Genomic DNA, 24,016 nt, shown 5'->3' with positions numbered 1-24,016 from the left:
TAGTGAGAGACTGAACCCTTTTTTCATACATTTAGTATTCATTTTAGATTTCTCCTTTTGTGACAACTGATGGTTCACATCCTTCCACCTATTTCTACTATAGTATTTTTCTTATTAATTTGTTAAGAATTTACATATTAGGAATATTAAAACTTTGTCATCTATTTTGAAAATATTCTTTACTACTCTGTCTTTAAAATTTTGGGGGGACAGTATTTACTTTTGCCACACATATTGATCTTTTTCTTGCTTTGTTTGGTTTTGTACTTAATAGACCTTTTTACACCTCAAAATACAGAATTATTCTTTAAATTTTTCCTCTATTACTTTTTACGGTCTTTAACAAGTTTTATCAGTATTTTTTATCAAGTAAGTTGTTTCCCTACTTATGTTTAAATAGTTTTAAACATCTATCTGAATCTACTTAAACATCTGTTTAAATCTATCCTATTCACTAGTCTGTCTGCTAGCATACTAGACTCAAACTGTTATAAATACTGTAGCTTTTTATGCTTTAATATATGATATAGGAAGATATCAAATTGTTAGGGAGAATTATGGGAACAATTAACAAACTGGAAAGAAAATTAAGTTTTCAAAATGAAAATTTAATTATCCTAAAGAAGTAGGAGCTTATTTGAGATAAAATAGAAACATTAGACCCAATAACTACTCACAGGATATTACAGAAATGATTCCAAAACAGGACCAGTTACACTCTTTTCTAAAACTAAAAATTTATCCTTTAATGAAAAACCCATACTGTCCTCTTTACTTCTGTATTTGTATAATAAAATTAGTGAGAAAAACAGGTCAGAATATGGTTTAAGTAGTAAATGACTGATAATTTAAATATAAATAAAATAATTAGTATTCTGAATCCAATAAAAATGCTAGGCAAAAAAAGAAAAAAATTAGGATAAAGGTTATTAAGTCAGAAGGCTATTGGAATTTTGTATTTTACTAGAGGCCCAGTGCATGAAATTCATGCACTCGGGGGGCGGGGGGTCCCCTTAGCCTGGCCTGTGCCTTCTTGTAGTCGGACATCCTTAGTGCTGCTGTGGAGGAGGGCTCCCGCCACCACCGCTTGTCAGCCGTGAGCCCAGCTTCTGGCTGAGCGGCGCTCCCCCTGTGGGAGCACAGTGACCACCAGGGGGCAGCTCCTACATTGAGCTTCTGCCCCCTGGTGGTCAGTGCGTGTCATAGTGACTGGTCGTTCTGCTGTTCAGTCTATTTGCATATTAGCCTTTTATTATATAGGATTACAGTTTGGTATGATTTTCTATCTCTAAAGTTGTCTTTAAAATGAGCTGCAGAATCTTTAGATTGACAAAAAAATAACATTCTAAAACGAGAATTTAAAACCAGGAAGGTAACTATGTAAATCACAAATTTAGAGTTTAAAAGGGATAAAATAATATATGAAACTACTTTAAAAAGTATAAAATTACATGTAAAAATAAAGCTAATTTATGAAGGAGAATTGGAAAAGAAAAATTCATTAATGTGGTATTCATGTCTTTGAAAATTTGGAAATAAAATATTTGAAATATGGGGCTAATTATAATAGGTTTCTGGTAGGGAAACACTATATTACCATGTTGCATTCAGTTTTCATTCATGTATTTGATACTATACTTTAGTCTACCAAAGAAAAATTCAAAATCCCCAAATAATTATACCAATGTTAAAAGCTTAGGGAAAAAGGAAAAATCAATCACCTATGCCAACATGTGCTTCTTGTATCATGCTTACATCATTAGCACCATCACCAACAGCCAACGTTATAGGTTTCTCAGGTGAGATTTTTATCAGTCTTATTACCTGAAAGACATACAACTAATCAATCACGGTAAAATTTTAACTTCTTATATTTATAGAAAGTCATTTATCAGAAATGACTCTGTTGAAGGAAGTAGAAAAAAATTAATTTTATATTAGACAATAATATTCTCTATGGTTCATTTTTTGAGGGATGTCTCTTTCCACTACGATGTTAGAAATGTCTTTCAGAATGATATTGCAGAACAGTATTATCTTACATACACAGGCCATGGAAATGGGCAATAAGGGTAGTGAAGACCTGGGGGGATGGGTAGGGGCTGGGAGGAAAAGGGTAAAGGGGGACAAAGGAATGGGAGATATCTGGAATACTTTCAATAATAAAAAAATATTTAAAAAAAAACCAAAAAGCAAAAAACACACACAATATTATCTTGGATTTTATTATGGGAAGCAAAAATCTTTAAATACAGTTTACCTTTGTAAAAAGCTTAATAACTGTGTAAAAAGTAATAACTATTTGAACTTTGTTAGGCAAAGATAATTATTTTCAAAAATCTAAAAAGCAATCAAAATTAAATTCAATGAAATTTTAAAAAATGTTTATTTGAAATTCTTGAATGTACTTTTATAAAGAACCTAGATGTTAGCTCTGTTTGGTCTCCAGTTTTAGTCTCCATAGACTGAGGGGATATGTGTTATAATAATACTAGAGGCCCGATGCACGAAATTCGTGCAAGAGTAGGCCTTCCTTCCCCTGGCTGCCGGCACTGACTTTCCTCTGGCACCCGGGACCCAGGCTTCCCTCACAGCCCCGGCTTCGTCTGGAAGGTGTCTGGAAGGACGTCCGGTCTAATTAGCATGTTATGCTTTTATTATTATAGATAGGCATTATAAGAAAGTTCCATGAAGCCAAAAACTATTGAATGCCTAATTTATTAGATCTATATGTGAAACAACCAGTGTTTAGATGTACATTTCAAAGGATACTATTTGTGAAGGATACAGTCTAAGACCTCAAATTACAAATTTGGAGTTATAAAAAATATTTGTATAGGCTTTCACATAGAATCATAGCTGAAATTTAAATATTTTTGTATATAACTTAATATCACAATCGGCTTTTCAACTTCTTACTAAAGTTCTATTATTTAATAGCCATTTTAAATAAAGAGAATTATTTCACAATAATGCAAGAATAAGCAGAGATCAATAGAACCACTGAAATCTTATAGGCTCCCTCAGTTGGAAAGTAACTAAATTATGAAACTTTGGTTGTCACAGCTCAAATTTGTGTCTCAGGAAAAATCACAAATTGCTACCCATCACAGACTTTCTAGGTTATTTATTATGAATAGCTGAAATTTCTACAATGACTCTGAAAATTCCAAAAGTCTAAAAATGTACATGGTTAAAATTCATAATATGAGAAATGACTGACCCATAGTTAAGATTCATATACTGCATACCACCAAATACACCTAGTTAAGTCATTAACCTTAAAGAATACTTTTAGATCTATGTATCTTTAATTGAACTTTTTATAACACAAACATACCTTAGCTTTCTGCAGTGGTGCCATACGACAGCATAATACAGCTGAGCAATTTCTGCAAACATCCATAAATAATTTTTCATGCTCCCTGAGTGCAAGAGATAGACTGGTCCCATCCACCACCAGCCCATGCTGAATCACATGATCCTCTGTAATTCTAAAACAGAAAATAATTATGTCCTCTGAAGATACTTTGAAGTCATATTATTTACACTCGCATAGTAAACAAAAGATTCTTACTGAAAGATGGACCATTCATCTATAGACTTTATTATTACAAAACTGACATGTCAGGGAACAAACTAAATTGTATTACCTTGAAGTTAAGATTAAGTAGAACTGAGAGTGACTGATATGATGAATAAAACAGATGATATTCAATTTTACAATGTACTGATATGTAGACACAGTAACTATATTTTCTAAATGTGAGCTGTAACATATAATCTCAGTATATTCTCCCAAATTGTGAGTATACAGTCTTACAAAAATAAAAACATTGTTATATTTAGTAAATCCTAATTTTAAAAAATTAAATAAAAACATTCAGAAAAAATCATGAGCTAAATTATGAGCAAAGGGATGAAGGAATCATAACTGTTCTTGATATTAACTCCACAATGGACTGTGACATGAGATATTACTATGGTGAAACATGGATAACACTTCCCTTGTGGGCATATGCTATATGAGTACTACTCATGGTATGATTACTGGCAGCTGGGCAAACTATTTGTTGCCAGGAAGAGATAAGAAGCTTGCATCAGTATCTAAATCAACTACATTACTGACCACACTATTAGGTTCCACTGTTTCTCCCCACTCCCCTTCTGTAAAGATTTTCTTGGTAAAAGAAGCAATACACAGATTTACATTCTGGTGCAGGCATTGTATTTATTATTCAGAGACACTTTAATATATTGTTGAAGGCCAGCACTCAAAGTAGCATTGCGCTGCATCTAATTTGATAAAATAATCAACACTTGACTGTGATAAGTGTGATATTAGCTCTAGCCAGTTTGGCTCAGTGAATAGCGTGTCGGCCTGCAGACTGAAGAGTCCTGGGTTTGATTCCAGGCCAGGGCACATGCCCAGGTTGTGCTGGATCCCCAGAAGGGGGTGTGAAGGAGGCAGCCGATCAATGATTCTCTCATCATTGATGTTTCTCTCTCTCCCTTCCTCTCTGAAATTAATAAGAATATGTTTTTTAAAAAGTGTGATATTAAAAGTCCATTTTTCTTGTTTGGAGATCATGAGTAAATAATGATAGTTAAAATATAGTAAGCCCTGGCTGGGTGGCTCAGTTGGTTGGAGCATCGTCCTGTACACCAAAAGGTTGCAGGTTCGATTCCTGGTCAGGACACATACATAGGTTGCATGTTCAATTGTACGGGAAGCAACCAATTGATGTTTCTCTCACAACGATGCTTCTTTCTCTCTCTCTCTCTCTCTCTCTCTCTCTCTCTCTCTCTCTCTCTCAAAACCAACGGAAACATCCTCAGGTGAGGTTTGTAAATAAAAAGTAAAATGTTAGATGGCAGTATGTGTGGCACTCAAGACACTATTGAGTTGCTGTAACAGAAGTGTATCAAGCAGCAGTGAAAAATGATAAAAATGCTTCATAAGGTCTGTTGTAAATACTCAGCTGTGTTGCTATAGTGCAAAAGCCTTCACTGATGACATGTAAATGAATGAAGGTGGTTGTGTTCCAACAAAATTTTATTCACAGGCATCAAAATATGAATTTTATATAATTTTCACAACATGAAATATTATTCTTTGGATTCTTTTTCATCCATCAAATAATATAAAAATTATTTTGGGTTCATGGGCATTAAAAAACTGGCAGTGGGCCATAGTTTACTTACCCCTCAACTATCTAATTCAGATAATTATATTCTTACCTTCTGGCAAGCTGCCTCAATTGTTCAGCACATTCATTGTCTGATTTCTGGTTTATAAGTTCAAGGATATTCATGGTTCTGTGAAAATGTCCACATGATAAACTCACACTAACAGCAGTTTCACGTTTATCTCCAGTAAGTACCCATACTTTGATACCAGCCATTCTCAATGCTTCGATAGTTTCTCGAACTTTATCTTGCAGTCTGAAAATAAATGAAACAAAATTAGCAGTAGAAAATACTTTTCTGATTGTATTTTAAATATAAATCATAGAGTATAAGTAAGGTAAATTCTGGACTTCTTGACCTAAGAATGTTATAGTAACATTCAGTTCAGTGATAAAACTGAATTCCCCCCCGCCCCCATTAGGGAAGAGACAAGAATAACTAAATCAGTGATCATCTATTTAACATAAAATCTACAAACATGTCAAACTCTTGGCTGATGGGCCACATGCCTCATTTATTACAAACTCATATTTTAAGAATATATTTTCAAAGTTGATTTTTATAGTACCAATTAAGTATATGGCCTACATAAACTATTTTATTAGAAAGTCTTAAGTTTCACTATAAGATTTTTTCTCTCTTTTTGATAAGGAAATCTCTCATATCAGCAGTTCAAAAATTAGACTGTGGACAATAAAGGACTATGTTACTAACCTCAGGTGAGTCTCAGAAATTTCATGAGGATAACTGAAAAGTAAATGAAAACCTAGGGGTTTTTTTTGTTTGTTTGTTTTTTTAATGCAAACACACATAGATCTAAGCTAAGAGGTCGAGAAAAATATAACAGGATTAATTTGTTGAATTCAACTTAATTCACAGATTTCAATTTAACTCAAGATACTGTGAAACACATATTGAGAATGGTGCTGGAAACCAAGACAAAGAATAAATGGACCTCAAGAAATTCACAGGCTAATAAAGAACAAAGTCGTTAAACAAATAATCCTATATAATAAAAGCATAGGTGGCGTCACGCAACGTCATCACAAGATGGCCACCGCGACATCGTCACGAGATGGCCGCCACAAGATGATCACCACAAGATGGCTGGCAGGGGAGGGCAATTGGGGGCAACCAGGCCTGTAGGGGAGGGCAGTTGGGGGCAACCAGGCCTGCAGGGGAGGGCAGTTGGGATTAACCAGGCCTGCAGGGGAGGGCAGTTGGAGGGGACCAGGCCTGCAGGGGAGGGTAGTTGGGGGCAAACAGGCCAGCAGAGGAAGGCAGTTGGGGGGGACCAGGCCAGCAGGGGAGGGCAATTGGGGGTGATCACACCGGCAGGGGAGGGCAGTTCGGGGCGAGATCATGCAAGCAGGGGAGGGCAGTTGTGGGTAATCAGGCCAACAGGGGAGCGGTTAGGGGGCGATGAGGCTGGCAGGCAGAAGCAGTTAGGAGCAATGAGGCAGGTGAGCGGTTAGGAGCCAGCAGTCCGGATTGTGAGAGGGATGTCCAACTGCCAGTTTTGGCTCAATCCCATAGGGCCTATACTGGCAGTTGGACATCCCCTCCCCCTAGGGTTCCCAAATTGGAGAGGGTGCAGGCCAGGCTGAGGGACACCCCGCCCCCCCATGCACGAATTTCATGCACAGGGCCTCTAGTTGTAATATACTGCCACAAGGACAATGCAGATCTACAAAACATGGAGACTTCACAAAAAGAGCTTTTTAAATTCTGTTAGAAGTATGGAAAGGTTTTAGTGGAGTGAGGTAATACCTGAACTTTCCTATCTAATAAAGAGGGAATATGCAAATTGACCATCACACCATCATAAAGATGGCAACACCTAGTCCCCTCAGCCCTGCTGGAGTCCCACAGTCCTTTCAGCCCAGCCGGGGGGCGGGGGGGAGGGGTGGAGCACGGCAGGCACACGGTGCGGCCGGACCTGCCTTCAGCCCCCCAGCTGCCCAGGGCCGGTCCGAGGCGCTGCCCAGCCACCTAGGGCTGCCCGAGGCTCAAGTAACCAGGGCCAACAGAGGTGTGATGGGGGCATTGCCTTCCCCCGATCGCCAGGTCGCCTCCCGTCCCTCAGGGCTCCCGGACTGTGAGAGGGGGCAGGCCAGGCTGAGGGACCCCCCCACCTCCAGTGCATGAATTTTCATGCACCGGGCCTCTAGTACTTTATAAATAGGTATTCACAAATGGGTAAGAGAATGATCAGGTATAAGGCATAGCCTTGCCAAGGAACAAAGCCACAAAATAGAACAGTGTTAACTACACTTGTTGTCCAGAGAACTACAGACAGTTTGGTACTATGGAAGTATAAAGTGGAAGGACACAGTAGTGGCAGGTGAGGCCGGAGAATTAAGTAGGTGCTTAACGTCTTTGTATGGCACATACTGTAGAGTATCCTAAAAATTTAAGTCTATGGGCAAAATTATACATAGCTGTATTTTTTTCAACTATCTCAGATACCTTGCTAGAAGAAAATTATACACACTGATGGGAAAAAGGCCTTAACTGCTGATTTTCATTTTAAATATATTAATTACAGGATGTTAATAAATGAAATTTATGTCATAAATAAGGAACACTTGGCTAAAAAAATTCTTGAATGAGAAAAATGATATTGCCTATTTATCTGATACTTACCTGTCTTCTACTGCTGTAGCTCCAAGTAATATCAGGTCTTTCTCTATGAATTGGAAGGCATTTGCCAATTTCTCTTCCCGTCGCTGCAAGGCAGTCCTGGCTTCAAATAGGCGTCTATCTATTACCTCATACTCTTTAGATGTCAACTGTCTATAGGCCATGCACAGAGTTCTTAGCCCTTTCTAACACAGAAAAATTAAAGACAGAAAGTAAACAAAAATAACTAATGGGGAATCAAGAAGTCACTGAAATAAAACTGAGGACCCCAATACCAAAAATCAATTACAAATAATTTTAAAAGTACTATCATCTAGTGACAGAAAATAAATGAAGTGACACAAAGTCCTAGTGATCTGAGTTATGGCACACTTATTATCATAACTCTTTCAATTTCAAAGGAGTTCTTAATAAGTTGATCAAAACAATTAAGAAATTGTATATTAGAGAATAGATACAATCATAAGATTATCTTATCTGTGGTTTTAAAACCGTTTTACCTGGAAAGCCAGAAAGTTCCATAATGGTACCTTCATGATTATCAAGAGAGAGGCAGCCCCAGGTTCTACTTTTCTGTTTTAACCATTACAAATCCACTTTTCCCTACTTCATAAGAAATTTTTTAAGCAAAGGGACTATCATTTCCTGAGGGTTTATGGCAGGGGTGGGGAACGTCCGGGCCATAAAAGGTCTGGCCCTGCCAAAGCATTAGGAGTGAGTTAATTAAATGTTTGACCAAATATAACAGGCTAATTTTTAAGTTGATAATTTTGTATGGCCCACGAATTATGTTATAAATATGTAAGTGGCCCTTGCCAAAAAAAAGTTCCCCACTCCTGGTTTTATGGTATGACAAACTTGCAATTCAAATAAAGAAGTCTGTAAGGTGGCCATTATCAAACAACCGATACTTTCTAGAGCCACTAAATGATTTAAAATTGTATCATTACATCTTCACTGGTGAACTGGAATTACACAGAATTTTAAAATATATATGCTTGATTTTCTGATCCTACTGGGTTCAAATTTTTCTTATGGTATTAGTATTTGAAAGTTGGTATATAAATTTACAAGCTTATAAGAGTTCCTTTTCTTGCTATATAATTTCCTCAGAAAAACCCAAAGTAAATGTTCTAATTACAGAACTTGGAAAGGCAGATTTTAAAATACTATATGACACTATTTAGCATATTTCTAAATATTGGTATTTGTTGATTTGCAAATGATCCACACGTACATATAAATGCTTCTGTTAAAATAACATTTAAAGGACTATGAGATTTATTAACAAATAAACTTAATTAGTTTACTCTATAACAAACATTTATTGAGTATCAACTATGTGCCAGCATTGTTCTGAATACTGATATGATAGTAAGGTAAAACAATATCTTTGTTCTCATGGATGTTATAGTGTGGTAAATGAACCAGATCATAAACAATTAGGGAACAGTAATGGGAAAAAAGAAACCATAAGTAAAGGAGGCAGTTGAGCAGAGATGAGTACATAGCATACATTTAGAGAAAAGCAGGAATGAGAGATCATGAGGTCCTAATACTGAGCGAACTGCTTAAAAATTTTTCTATTCACATAATTTGTGGCACTTTGTTTCTGTAAGATTCCCCTACATTATTTCATTGAAAGACATAATTCATATACCATAAAATTCACTCCTCTAAAGAGGCTAATTCATTAATTTTTAGTTAACTCAAAGAGTTGTGTAATTATTTTAGCATTTAATTCCAGAATCTTTTCATCACACGCAAGGGAATTCCATATCCATTAGCAGACACTACACTTCCCCCTTTTCCTCTAAACTGTGGCAATCACTATAAATTTGCTTATTTTGGATCTTTCATATAAATGGACTCTGTGGCCTTTTGTGACTAGCTCCTTTCCCTCAGCATAATCTTTTCAAGGTTGATGCATGTTGTGGGATATATTAGTACTTCATTTCTTTCATTGGCCAAATAGTCCATTATATGGATATGACATATTATTTAATCCATTCATCAGTTGATTGACATTGGGTGTTTCCATTTTTTGGATATTAGAAGTACTGCTGCTGAGAACAGTTGTGTACAAGTTTCTGGTAGACATGTTGTCAATTTTCTAGGACAGTGGTCGGCAAACTACGGCTCACGAGCCACATGTGGCTCTTTGGCCCCTTGAGTGTGGCTCTTCCACAAAATACCGACTTCTGCGCATGGGCCACGAAGTTTCAATCGCACTGTATGTGCGTGCCTGCATGTATTTTGTGGAAGAGCCACACTCAAGGGGCCAAAGAGCCGCATGTGGCTCGCGAGCTGCAGTTTGCCGACCACTGCTCTAGGGTGTATGCCTAGGAGTGAAACTGCTGTATCATTTAGTATACTCCATGTTCTATGAAAAACTGCCAAACTATTTTCTAAAGTGGCTATATCATTTATATTCCCACCAGTGTATGAGGGTCCCAATTTCTCCACATCCTTGGGATTTCCCCTGTATTTTTTTAGTAACCCTCCCCACTTTTTAATATAGTAATCTGAGTGGTCCTTGCTGCTAGAAGTACCCTGATTATAATAGGTTCAAAGACAAGACACATTTTAACAGGTTAAAAGTCAACTTTTAACTAAAGAACATGGAGCCAACACATAATTCTATAATTTTTGATAAATTAATGCAAAAATGAGACCCCAAATCTTTCAAATATATATATATATATATATTTCAGATTTTTTAAATCATAGAAATTTTCACTCACCAAAGCAAATTCATCTACATGAATTCTTGTTTTTTCTATTTCTCCACCTATACATGTAGGGAGAATTGATGACTCAGCTCCTTTAGCAAATAAAAACTTCTCACCTAGAAAGAAAAATGAGTTATCAAGCTCTTAATATTAGATAAATAAAAATTCATAAAAGTTCAGGTTGGTTACCTGAAGGTGCCTGAACAATTACACTCATTCTCCTACGATCTGAATCAAATTCCAGAATATGAAGCAGTTTGTACCTAGTGGGGAAAAAAAAAGACAAACCTTTACTTTTTGAATAATATCAAGTAAATATTTAGAAAGAGTCCCTATTAAAGATAAAAACAATTAATTTAGAACAAGAAATTAACCTCAACTACATTTTCAAGATGACTGGTTATGAGTTATTACTAACAAAAGAAGATACAAATAGAAGGAATTAACATTTATTGAGCACTTACCAAATGCCATGCACATTACATATCGTATGTGCTTTAAGACCTATGAGAACCAAGGGAGGTAGGTCTTATCTCTTTTTACAAATGAGGACTATTAAACACAGAAAGATTAAGTAATTTGCCTAACGTCAAATAAGTTTGTGAGTGGAATCCAGATCTGTCCATAGCTCCATGTCCTTCTCACTAAAAAATGTAATTGATTCTCCTCTTTCTGCCCAAACACACCTAAGAAATACACTCACTCACATGAATAACAGAGGCTCATTATAGCAGTGATTCTGAACCTGGGACAGAATACATGTATATAGGTGGGGGAACAAATGCCTCTCTAAGGAGCAGTAAAAAAATTTGCATGGATGGGCCAGGTGTAGGCTAAAACCGGCCTGTGCCCTCTCACAATCCAGGACCCCTCGAGTAGGGTCCCTAGGCCTGGCCGGCAATCAGGGCCTATCAGAGCTTTCCTTCCCCTGGCTACTGGCAGCTAGCCCTGCCCCTGCCCCTGCCCCTGCCACTGCTTGCCATCTGAGCAGTGCTGCTCCTCTACCCCCCCACCCCCTCGCCTCCCTCTGTGGGCAACAGGCATGGGGTGCGATCGCTTGGCTGGCCTGGGCCTCATTCTGCGGGGCGATAGCTGGCCATCCCTGCACACCCACCACAGCATCACTGGCCAGTGGGAGATCGATTGCCCTGTAGAGTGAGGTCCTGCCCACCTGCCGCAGTGCTGCCAGCCAGGTGCCTGGGCCTCCCTCTGTGGGGGGATCAATCGTGGGGCTCTGCCATCAATGGCTCCTCAGAGGGAGGCCCCGCCCACCTGGCCGGGGCTCCATGATCGATCGCCGCGCAGAGGGACGCCCTGACCACCTGCCGCAGCACCGCCGGCGGGTATCCTGGGCCTCCCTCTTGGGGGCGATAGTGGGGTGATGATGGCCCCCTACCGACTGCATCGCACCTGCCTTGGCTGGCCTGGCGCCAGTGCGTGTCATAGCGTGGTTGTACGGAAGGCTGCCCGGATGGTCGATTTGCATATTATGCTTTTATTATTATAGATGATGTACATATGCAATGCTTTGCCCATATGAAAGATAAACACTGATTGGAATGATGGCTTCTAAGTTGATAGAATGAGCTAGACAGGCTCCCACATGAAAGCAGCCAAAGAAAAAGCTCTACTTAGTTTGGAAAAGCATAGTCTAAAAATGCACAGCCAGAGTTGAGATGACTAGAACTGATAAAATCATGAAAGAAAGATTTGACTGTAGTAAGAATGGGCCTAATTTATCATACAGTGGAAATAAGATAGCTGTTCTTTAATGTTTAAAAGATAAAATCATAGAAAATATAAGAAAGTTTTTCTTTATTAGTAAGAAACTTACAAAAATCATTTACCCTAGGAGTGTGTAAAAATAAATATAAATAAATTCAAGAACCATTAAGCTAAAATAGAGATGAAAGATTCAAAGCAGAATATTGTTATTACTGTGATGAAATACAATGTAATAATAACATCATTTTAGAGCAGGGTCAGTAAACTTTTTCTGTAAAGGGCCAGATAGTAAATATTTTAGGCGTTGTATACATATATGGTCTATGTTAGATATTCTTTCTTATTTTTTTTAAACAATCTCTTAAAAATGTAATGTAGTTTATGGGCTGTACAAAAACAGGCTGTAGGCCACAATTTACCTAAATCTGTTCTATACTAAATGCTTGATATATAGAAAATTACAATAAAGAAAATAATTACTGTTCCAGTTTTCCAAGTATTTTAACTTCCATAGTTTCTTCAGAATTGCCAATAAATACAATGCCAATCCTAGGATTGAAATGAGAAAAAAATATAAAAATTAGGGAATGATATTTCATGTTTCACAATATATTATAACTTAGTTTGAATAAAAATATTTAAAATACAAGTTTAAGATGGATTTTAAAATATTTCCTTTTAATATAGCACTATTTTTAAGAACTTGAAGGATCAGAGTAGGTCCAAAACAATACACATGTATTCTCACAGATTATATTATTCATATTAACCAGATTTTTAGAGATCACATCAAAATATGACTCTATTGCAAGCTTAGCAATTAATGACACATTTCAAATTCTCATTAAAAAAACTAAAATAAATTTCTACCTCTATGTGTTTATGAATTTTGTCTGACAATTCAAATACTAGTGTTTTCACATTTTTTATTTAAAAAGCTTTTTTCTGATGATTTGGAAATCAGATTAACCTACCTTGCAGCAGCTTCCACTAAAGCCTTTTCATCTGGTGAAGATGCATAGTACTCCAACTGGGAGGGTGCAAGGCTGGCTTGCCAGGGACCATCCCCAATGCCATCAGTCTGAACATTACTAATCTGTACAGTGTGACAGAGACTGACTGCTTTAAAGAAGAGATCGTGTTCTTTAATCTGTAAATACATAATTAATATTCACACTATCAATACCAATCCCAAATAACATTTAGAAAACCAGAAACAGAATTCTAACAAATGCAAATAAATACAGTTCATATTTTGGTAACCTAAGATCTAGAATAAGAATGCTACAATTTTGAATTGCCTAAATAACAGCTGGTTGCTTCTAACTTTAAAGAGTAAAATGTCACATTTGCTTATGACCCGTCAACTTTTTAAGAGGCATAACCAAATTGCAAGTAAAGGTGAAACTTCTCTTGTGGAAGAAGTGAGGTCTCAGAAAGTATTAAATAAATTTAAGCTCTGTCTCAGCAAAGTCTTCTTTACTCAAAGGCAGTAGGCTTTCCTTAGTTTAGTTCCATTTACAAACACATATTAAGTGACTGTAAATTCTCAGTATTAAACCAAAGGATATACATTTCAAATACATATTTCTTGCCCCACTAATACAAAGAGAACTATTTCAAATGAAACTCCTATTTATTAATTTAAAAATTGCTTACTAGTTCAGTTTCATTTTCAGGACTGGTTCCAAAAGAAGAACTGGATGTAAGATGGGGTAAGTTGTTAAGATGGGAAAAACTACTAAGATAACTTAAGTTTCCATCTGAAGAGTCTGGTGTTGGTCCTTCAGATACAAGTCTACCATTGATTTCTTGGTATTTTATGCCATTAATTGAACATTCCCGAAACTGCATCTCGTTTTCTGTCAGTGTGCCAGTTTTATCTGTAAACACATACTCCACCTAGAGATAGAAAAAACAACAACAAAAAAAAGAAACACACAACCTTTGTGTTCACAGTCCTATGTTAAACAAGAAAAGTTGGCCTCTGTCTCAAGTCAAGTCTGCCTATTAAAACTGATATATTGATGCTGATTCTGATAATCCATTAAATAATTAAAGATGCCATGGAAACAAAACAGGGTAACAGAAAATATTTTAAAATATATACACTTTGAAGTTTGTGGCATCTGTATGTGCATGTTCATCTGTGGAGTTGAATGTAGTATTAGTACTTCTTTTTATCTCCTGGATGTTTTTTAGTAGGACTCAAGGATGATCTCTGAGCATTGACTGGGTAGCTCATTTGGTTAAAGTATTGTTGTGATACGTTAAGGTTGTGGGTTCAATTTCCGGTCAGAGGATATACAAGAATCAACCAGTGAATACATAAATGAATGGAACAACAAATCAATGTTTCTCTCTCATCAATAAAAAATAAATAGAATGATCTATGAGCAGGGATGGAAGGCATGCTTTCTAGTAATGAACCTAGAATGTGAAAGGGAATCTGGTCCAGGAGAAATGGTATAGAGCTGGAAACAGAAACACAAAATGATAGCAACACAAAAAATGAGAGGTAGAAAGTTGTCTAAAATAGACAGACAGAGGAAATTGAAACTGAGGGCACGAAACAAACTCAGTAAAAAGGAGAAATGTTTAAAAATATCTTTTAAAAAGTAAATAAGACAAATAATTTTATTACTCTTTGAGATTAATTCTAGAAAACTAACCCTAAAAGAAGGTAGGTCCATAAAGAGAAGATTGAAATACTCAATTCTTGATACAACTAGAATTATGATGAGAATCTGCTTATTGCAATGATGACTTGAGAAAGAAGGCATTTGAAACAGGAGGTAGCTATCACAAAGGGAAAAAAACTATAGACCCCTTATAAAAATAGACACAAATCAAATCCAGAAACATATAAAAAGGATTAGATACCATGAACATGTGAAATTTATCTTTGGAATGAAAGACTGGTTCAACATATAAAACTCAATCAGTGAAACCCACCATAATAATAAATGGCACTTGATCTTTATTCTAATAATAAAATAATTATCTTGATAGATGTAGAAAAAGCATTTGACAAAATCCAATACTCTTTCATGATTAAAAAAACACTCAAGAAATTAGGAATAGACGCATACTCCTCAATCTGATAAAATGTATCTACCAATACCCATGTAACATCTTACTTAATGGAGAAAGACTAAATGCTTTCCCTCCAAGTTCAGGAATAAAACAAAGATGTCTGCTCTTGCCACTTTTATTCAACACTGTACTGAAGGTCTAATCAGGACAACTGGGCAACAAAAAAGAAAAGGTATTTATTTGGAAAAGAAGAGGTAAAACTATCTCCATTTGCAGATAACACGACCTTGTATATAGGTCATGGAATCCACTGAAAAAACTACTAGAACTAACAAGTGAGTTCAGCAAAATTGCAGAATAAAAAGATCAATATATAACAAGGGAGGTAGAATTAAAGTTTGAACAAAATTGTTTTGACTAAGACATAAAGATACATGAGAAACTATACCTCAAAGTTCATTATTTTGGAAATAGTAAAGGTAAACAGAATAATTAAGTAACATACCCCATCATATACTAGTAACTAGCAAATGGTGAAACTAGAAATAAAAGATAATATACTTTACCTTTGCTATGTGATATTAAAGGTTGCCCAGTATCTATAGCAAATGTTGAATTGTAATTTAAAGAAGGATATCTTAGGAGGTGTCACTTTCTTTATGTATATTTTATTGATTTCAGAGAGGAAGGGAGAGGGAACATCAATGATGACAGAGAATCATTAATAGGCTGCTTCCTGCAACCTGAGCATACTAGTATGCCCTGACCGGGAATTGAACTGTGACCTCCTGGTTCATAGGCCGACACTCAACCACTGAGCCACACTGCCTTTATTTATTCAAGTTAATAAAAAACTTTTAGACTAGGAAGAATGAGAATGAAGTATTAAACAAATATGATGATATAAAATACATCACCAGTCAAACAAATAACAGCTTTAAAATTGAAAAATGGAAAACAAAATTAGATGTGGAGCAAAGTAGGGCTGTTTTTGGTAAAAGCCTTCTAATGTTTTCTGTTTTATTAGTCTTTGCACATGTATTGTTTTGATTAAAATAACAAGTCAGGAAAACAAATTAAAAGGGTCATTACCTGTCCAAGCTCTTCATTCAGATCAGAAGTATTGACTTGAGCTTTCTGACCTGATTCTTCATGATAGAGATCAAGATCCCAACCAATAAAAAATGATCCAAGAAATTTCTGCATTTCGACTGTCACATATAATGAAATTGGAATGATGAAATTGTAGAGTACCAAAAAAGCAAGGAAGTCTGAAATAAATCTCAGAATCTAGAGGGAAAAATGATTATTTGATATGTGAAAATATAAAACTATGTTCAGTATTACTGCAGAAAGTTATCAGAAAGTTTCATGTCCAAACAAGACCATTAACTATATTTTGAAGCAGAATAATCTCATGGATTAAAATTCATTTATTGAGTTGTCTTTTTAACACATTTCCTTGGTAGTTTTATTGCTCATTAGACTCTCAAACAAAGTTAAAGAAAAAATTGGTTACATTCAAATTATTTAATTTGTTACTTTTCAGAAGCCACCAAAAACCTGGTGTGTCTAAAACTGCTTTTAGCAAAATTTTAATTATAACCTCTGGAATATGCTTACCATTCTACTTTTACTCTTCAAAATTACAGATAACTAAAAATTGAGTGTAATTTTTAAAAATTATGAAATTGCTAGCCTGGAACTGCTAGAATTTAAAACTCTTAAATTACAGGTTACACAGAAGTAGCCTACTTCAATGGCATAGTAGTACCACATTTAACATGCATTCTGTGAAAGGTCCTGAAAATATGTTCCTGAGATTATCTGCTTTGTGGTCTCTTAAGATCCAAATTTGTATTCCAGTATTTGTATTTTAATCTAAAGTGAAATTTGGAGAACAATTATTTACCCAAATTGTAGTCCATATTTAATCAGTTTAAAACTTTATATGACATAAACTGTGTTCTTAACTTCATTCTATCAATAGACTGACAATAAGATTCCTTGAATTATTCTGACAGAATTGAAAATAAATCAACTTACTCTTTATTTCACTTATAACATACAGAAATAAAAAACTGAATTTGTAGTATTCAAGTGGATGCCAATACAGATGACTTAAATTTTTGTGATCTCTTGTAACTATTCAAATAACGACATAGAAAATGTAACTGTTCATGTCCTAAAGTGTAAATAGTATACCAATACATACAGGCTGGCTACCCTTCATTTGCAATGTCATTTGTTTTTATTTTTTCATCTACTGTGATTCTTTTATTTCAATTACAGTTTAATTTCAATATTTTGTATTGGTTTCAGGTGTGCAATGTCCTTTTGTCATCCTTCAATAGTAATGGTTTTAGGAAGGTCAGAATGGTCACTCCTATCAGAAGTTTCCTTTACAGCAGCAGAGTCAAGAACAGAATAAAATACCTTACTACTATTTCTCTGATGTTCTGTTTTTTGGTTATACCAAGGTTCATCCCATTTTTCTTCAGTTTGCCATGTGTATTTCAAGATAGTACTGATGATGGCTTCAGAAATAAGGATTATTAGATAAATTATCAAAAATGTATTCATTGACCTGAAATGAGAAAAAGAGAATATAAAACGTATCAATTATGTGCTACTATTCACTTTAGATTAAAATATAAATACTGGAATACAAATTTGGATCTCAAGAGACCACAAAGCAGATAATCACAGGAACGTATTTTGAGTACCTTTCATAGAATGCATGTTAAAATGTGTTACTGCTATGCCACTGAAGTAGGGTATTCCTGTATAATACTGATATTAAATAAGATATTAAAATATATGATATTATGGTAGCTATTTAAAGCAGTGGTCACCAACCGGTGGTCCATGGACCACTGGTGGTCCGTGAGGTCCGAAAGGTTGGTGACCTCACTGATTTAAAGGACACAGTCTTTGTTTTTAAGAAATGACCATTCAACAGAATCTATACCAGCAATAAAATAACCAACACATCTATATCTATAATAATAAAAGGGTAATATTATAAAAGGGTAATATGCTAGTTAGATCGGACCTCTTCTGATGAAGCCGGGGCCAGAGGGAAGCCAGCCTGGGTCCCAGGTGCCTACGGGCAGCCTAAAGGAAGCAGCACGGGTCCCAGGTGCCAGAGGGAAGCCGGTGCCGGCAGCCAGGGGGAAGGAAGGCCTACTCTTGCAAGAATTTTCGTGCATCGGGCCTCTAGTAAGATTATAAGCCTATTTATAGTTATGTTACTGTTCAAAACACTAATACTACATGATAGCTTTGGCCAGCTGTTTTGGTCTAAGTAATTATTTTAGGATTATTTTATATTTTCAGTACTTAGGTAATTTTAAGTGTAAACATAACTAACACATCCACTAATTTGTCTAATCTTTATAAAAACTCTATGAGGACCAAAGCCCAAAAATCATTCTGTAAATTTCCCAAATTCACCCAAGTCAGGAATTGACTTTAGATCCCTCTTCTTTTCACTGGACTAGCTTAATATTACAATATTTCACTAGACAAGAATAATATTAGGTCTTTGTTTATTTTATCAGCATTTTCTAATTTTCAGCATTCAGATCCTATATGTATTTTGTTAGACGTACATCTAGATATATTTCATTTTTGGGAATGATTGCAAATAGTATAGTTTTTAATTTCAGTTTCTATTATTGGTGTTTCTTTTCTAATATTAGTATTTGTGCTGTGACAGTTAATTTTATGTGCCAACTTAACTGGGCTAACTAAGAGAGGCCCATATTGCTGGTAAAACACCATTTATGAGTGTGTCTGTGATGGTGTTTCTGGAAGAGATTAGTATTTGATTCAGTAGACTTAAAGAGATATGCCCTCACCAAGGTAGGCAGGCATCATCTAATCCATTGAGGGCCCAAATGGATCAAAAAAGGTGAAGGTAGGGTGAATTCTCTCTCTTTTAGCTGGGCTATCAGAGCTCATGGTTCTCAGGGATATGGACTCCAGGTAATACCCACTGCCCCGTGGTTCTCTGGCCTTTGACTCAGACTGAATGACACCATCGACTTTCCTAGTTCTCCAGCTTCAGAAGGCAGGTTGTTGGGTCTCATGGCCTACGCAAATACTTTGTGAAGTATTTATTTCTAATAAATACTTTGTAAAGTATTTATTTTCAATTCTGTCAGAATTCAAGGACTCTTATTGTCAGTCTGTTGATGGTATGAAGTTAATAATACAATTTAAGTCATATAAAGTCTTAAACCGATAAACCAGGTGAGCCAATTCCTATAATAAATTTCCTATTTATAACCTACTACTTCTGTTTTGTTTTAGTTGCATCCTACAAAATTTAATACACTGTATTTTCACTAATTTCTAGATATTTTTAAAAATGTTCTTTGAGATTTCCTCTTTGATCCATAGATTATTTAGAAGAGATCCAGTTGCTTCATATCCTTGCTAAAACTTGGAACTTTTAGTCTTTTTAATTTTCAGCATTTCCAGTGTGTTCTGGTATCACTTTGTAGTTTTAGTTTGTATCTCTCTCATAACTAAATATTAATGAACAATTTTTATGTGCTTATTGGCCATTTGCGTATTTTCTTTGTGAAGTATCTGTTCCAGTCTTTTACCCATTTTTTTCATTGGGCTGTTTTTCTTTTTTTTTAATGGATTTATAGGAGCTTTCTATGTATTATTATATATTCTAGATACAAGTCCTTTATCACATATGTTAGAAGCCCAGCACTCGAAATCATGCAGCCCCGCCCACCCGCGCCAGTCTTTGGTCATTTCGGTGTTAGGGCCACGGGCCTTTTATAACATAGATGTTTTGAGAATACTGTCTTCCAAAACAATATGCTTGCTCCTTTTCTTAAATGAACAGTCTGATGAGCAAAACTTTTAAAATTCATGGAAGTTTATCAATTTTTTCTTTTTAGAATGGCTATTGTCATCAAGGTAAGTAAAAACAAGTGTTGAATGGAGAGATTGTGGAGAAAAAAGAACCATCGTTCACTACTGGTGGGAATGCAAACTGTACAGCAGGTAGAGAAAACATTGTGGCAGATCCTCAAAAAATTAAGAACAGAGTTACCATATGACTCAGCAATCCTTCTTCTGGGTACCTACCCAAAAAATTTGAAAACATGTATTCACAAAATATATGCATCCCGTCTTTTCATTGCAGTATTATTCACAGTGGCCAAGACACAACCAAAATGTCCTTCAGAAATAGATGATTGGACAAAGAAGATGGTGTACATATATACAATGGAATATTACTCAGCCATAAGAGAAGATGAGATACTGCCATTTGCAAAATGAATGAACCTTGAGAATATCATGCTAAGTGAAATAAGTCAGTCAGAAAAAGCTAAGAACCATATGATCTCACTCATATGGGATATAAAACTGAAACTCATAGACACAAACAACAGTACGGTGGTTACCAGAGGGAAGCGGGTATAGTAAAGGATAAGGGGGGGACAAATATATGGTGACAAAAGATGATTTGACTTTGGGTGGCGGGTACACAATGCAACAAACAGATCATGTATGAGAGAAATGTACACTTGAAATTGATATAATCTTACTACCTCACTGATCTATCCTTATGATCCTTTGGATGAAATCTTATTAAGTTTAATTAAAAAATAAAGTCAAATAATGTAAATCCTCCAGCCTTCTTTTCTTAAGAAATTTTCACTATACACTCTGCATTTACATTTTTGCTATTGCATTTCAATATTGTTTAGAATTACCCTGTCAACTACTACAAAAAGGCTTTCAGAATATTAATTAGCACTAAAAAAATCTACACATCAACTGACCGCTCAAGATTACTGAGCCTGCTAAACTATTAATGTGATTTCTCATTTTGGTATTCTTTAATATCTCTCACTATGTTTTACATTTTTCTTATAAAGATCTTGCACAAGTTCTAAAAAATTTATTTCTAAATAATTTATGCTTTTGACACTACTTTATATTAGAACTTTTAAAAAAATTTAATTTTCCTACTGTTTTCTATTATCCTATCTAATAAAAGGCTAATATGCAAATAGACCCAATGGTGGAACAACCGGTCCCTATGATGCGCACTGACCACCAGGGGGCAGACGCTCAATGCAGGCGCTGTCACCTGGTGCTCAGTGTGCTCCCACAGGTGGAGCGCTGCTTAGCCAGAAGCCGGGCTCACAGCTGGCAAGCATAGTGGAGGTGGTGGGAGCCTCTCCTGCCTTTTCGGCAATGCTAAGGATGTCCAACTGACGACTTAGGCCTGCTCCCCACAGGGAGCTGTCAGTTGGACATCCTGAGGGCTCCTGGACTGCGAGAAGGCGCAGGCTGGGCTGAGGGACACCCCCACCCCCCAAGTGCACGAATTTTGTGCACTGGGCCTCTAGTATAGATATAAAATAATTTTTTTAAAAATTTGACCCTGAGACCTTGCTATACTCACTTATTAGTTCCAACAGTGTTTTTTTGTTTGTTTTTTTAAAAATATATTTTATTAATTTTTTTACAGATAGGAAGGGAGAGGGATAGAGAGCCAGAAACATTGATGAGAGAGAAACATCAGCTGCCTCCTGCACACCTCCTACTGGGGATGTGCCCGCAACCAAGGTACATGCCCTTGACCGGAATCGAACCTGGGACCCTTCAGTCCACAGGCCGACGCTCCATCCACTGAGCCAAACCAGTCAGGGCCCAACAGTGTTTTTGTTGAATGTTTACAACTATGTAAAAAATCAGGTCTTCTAACAGGAACAATTTTCTTCTTACTTTCTAACATTTATGTCTTTTATTTATTTGTCTTATGGCATTAAATAAGGCTTCTAGGAACATGTTGAAAATAATAAGACTGATATTCTGGATATGAGTCCTTTATAAGATACTAGTGCCCTGGTGCATCGATTTGTGCACATTGAAGGAAAATTAATTAGAAGGTGGCTGGTGGGGCGGGGTGGGGCGGGGCAGGACTGGGCAAGACTGGCTGGACATGCCCTGGAGCCAACCTCCCTTGGTCCCTCCCCGGCTGGCTGCACCTGGGGTGGTGCCAGCTCAAAGGGCATCTGCGGAGTGAGTGGGGCCCTCTGGCAGGTGGGGCCCCTCAACCTGGGCTGCGGGGATTGGGCCAAAACCGGCTCTCTGACATCCCCCGAGGGGTCCCGGGTTGCGAGAGGGCAGTTCTCGGGTGATGCACCCCGGAATAGGGCTCCCTCCTCCTCTCTGGTACTGGGGTGCGTCACCCAAGAACTGTCGCTGCCAAGTCACTGCAGCTCAGCAGCTCCTGTGTTGAGCATCTTCCCCTGGTGGTCAGTGCGCGTTATATCTACCGGCCGGTCGGCTGGACACTTAGCCTTTTATATATACAGATGAGCCTTGCAAATATTTTCTCCTAGTCTATGGCATGACTTTTTTCATTTTTCTAAAAGTGTCTTTTGAAATGCAGAAGTTTTTAATTTTTATGAAATTTAGTTATCAATTTGGGGCTTTGTTTTTCGTTCACTTTCTTTGGTATATTTCCTATCTAAGAAATCTTTCCTTAATCCAAGGTCACAAATATTTTCTCCCATGTTTTATAGATTTAGCTCTTATGTTTTAAGTTTTACATTTGGAGTTAGTTTTATATATGGTGGGAGGAAAGGGTCAGTTTTTGAAAAATAGGTGTCAAAATGTTCCAGCACCATATATTGAAAGACTCACTATCTTTTTGTGTGGAGATATTTTTTACAATAAATTATATGTCTTTGATAGATACAAGGTGGTTTAGATTTTCTGTTTTATCCTGTGTCAATTTCTGGAAGTTGTGTTTTCAAAGAATTTGCCATTTCATTAAGGAAAATTTAGAGCCATTAAAGTTGTTTATATTTGTCTGTGGATACAGTGACCACAGTAGGTAAGATCTATAGTGACAGCCTCTCTTTCATCCCTAATATTGGTAATTTTCCAGTATTTCTTTCCTACAACTCACCCCCCCACCCCCATTCCTCAATGTAGGTAGACATTTATCAATTTTATTAATATTCTTAAAGAACCAACTTTTGGCTTTGCTAATTTTGTCTATTATTTTCTATTCTATTGATTTCAGCTCACATCTTTGATATTTCTTCTCTTCTCAGATTGGTCTAATAGCTCCTCTTTATCTACCTTCTTAAGGTAAAAATTTAGATGACTGATTTTAAGCTTCTCTTCTTCTCTTAAATAAACTTTCATTGCTAGAAATTTCCCTCTAACCTAGGCTTTTGCCTTTCTGTTGTTGTTTTTTGGGGGTGGAGGGTGTGAAATTTTAGAAATTTTCAATTATTATTTTTTCAAATATTTTTATTCTGTCCCTTTTCTCTTCTTTTTCAGGGAGATTATACTTATGCTAGACAACTTAATACTGTCCCAAATGGCTCTAAAACTGTTCATATTTCTCTGTTCTACAGATTGAATAATTTCTGTTGCTTTTTGAAGTTCACTGACAATTTCTGCTTTCTTCAACCTGGTGTTGAGCCCTTCTAATAACATTTACATTTCAGTCATTACGTTTTTCAACTCAAGAATTTCCACTGAGTTCTTTTTTTCATAGTTTCCATTTCTCTGCTGAGATTTCTCTTATGTTCATTGACATGTCCTTTAGACTTTGGAAACTATTTATAATATACTAGAGGCCCGGTGCACAAAAATTTGTGCACTCGGGGGGCGGGGGGAGGGGGTCC

The 24,016-nt window shown here is 36.4% G+C and overlaps 1 protein-coding gene across 3 annotated transcripts in view; it reads right to left on the bottom strand.

Moving 5' to 3' along the window:
• The window catches only part of ATP11B (ATPase, class VI, type 11B), a 94,209-nt gene that overhangs the window by 35,596 nt on the left and 34,597 nt on the right, over positions 1-24,016 (bottom strand). For all 3 annotated transcript variants that reach the window (XM_014534209.1, XM_014534210.1, XM_014534211.1), the window contains exons 10-20: positions 17,763-17,913; positions 16,419-16,616; positions 13,950-14,192; positions 13,265-13,440; positions 12,771-12,839; positions 10,755-10,828; positions 10,578-10,681; positions 7,837-8,018; positions 5,242-5,445; positions 3,341-3,494; positions 1,722-1,824 (exon numbers count right to left, since the gene is read on the bottom strand). In XM_014534209.1, the coding sequence (XP_014389695.1) occupies positions 1,722-1,824; positions 3,341-3,494; positions 5,242-5,445; positions 7,837-8,018; positions 10,578-10,681; positions 10,755-10,828; positions 12,771-12,839; positions 13,265-13,440; positions 13,950-14,192; positions 16,419-16,616; positions 17,763-17,913 (1,658 nt within the window). The remainder of the gene's footprint in view (positions 1-1,721; positions 1,825-3,340; positions 3,495-5,241; positions 5,446-7,836; positions 8,019-10,577; positions 10,682-10,754; positions 10,829-12,770; positions 12,840-13,264; positions 13,441-13,949; positions 14,193-16,418; positions 16,617-17,762; positions 17,914-24,016) is intronic.

The sequence above is a fragment of the Myotis brandtii genome, unplaced genomic scaffold (assembly GCF_000412655.1).
Source record: "Myotis brandtii unplaced genomic scaffold, ASM41265v1 scaffold127, whole genome shotgun sequence".
NCBI classification, from domain to species: domain Eukaryota; kingdom Metazoa; phylum Chordata; class Mammalia; order Chiroptera; family Vespertilionidae; genus Myotis; species Myotis brandtii.
This window is presented reverse-complemented; position numbering and strand designations above follow the sequence as displayed.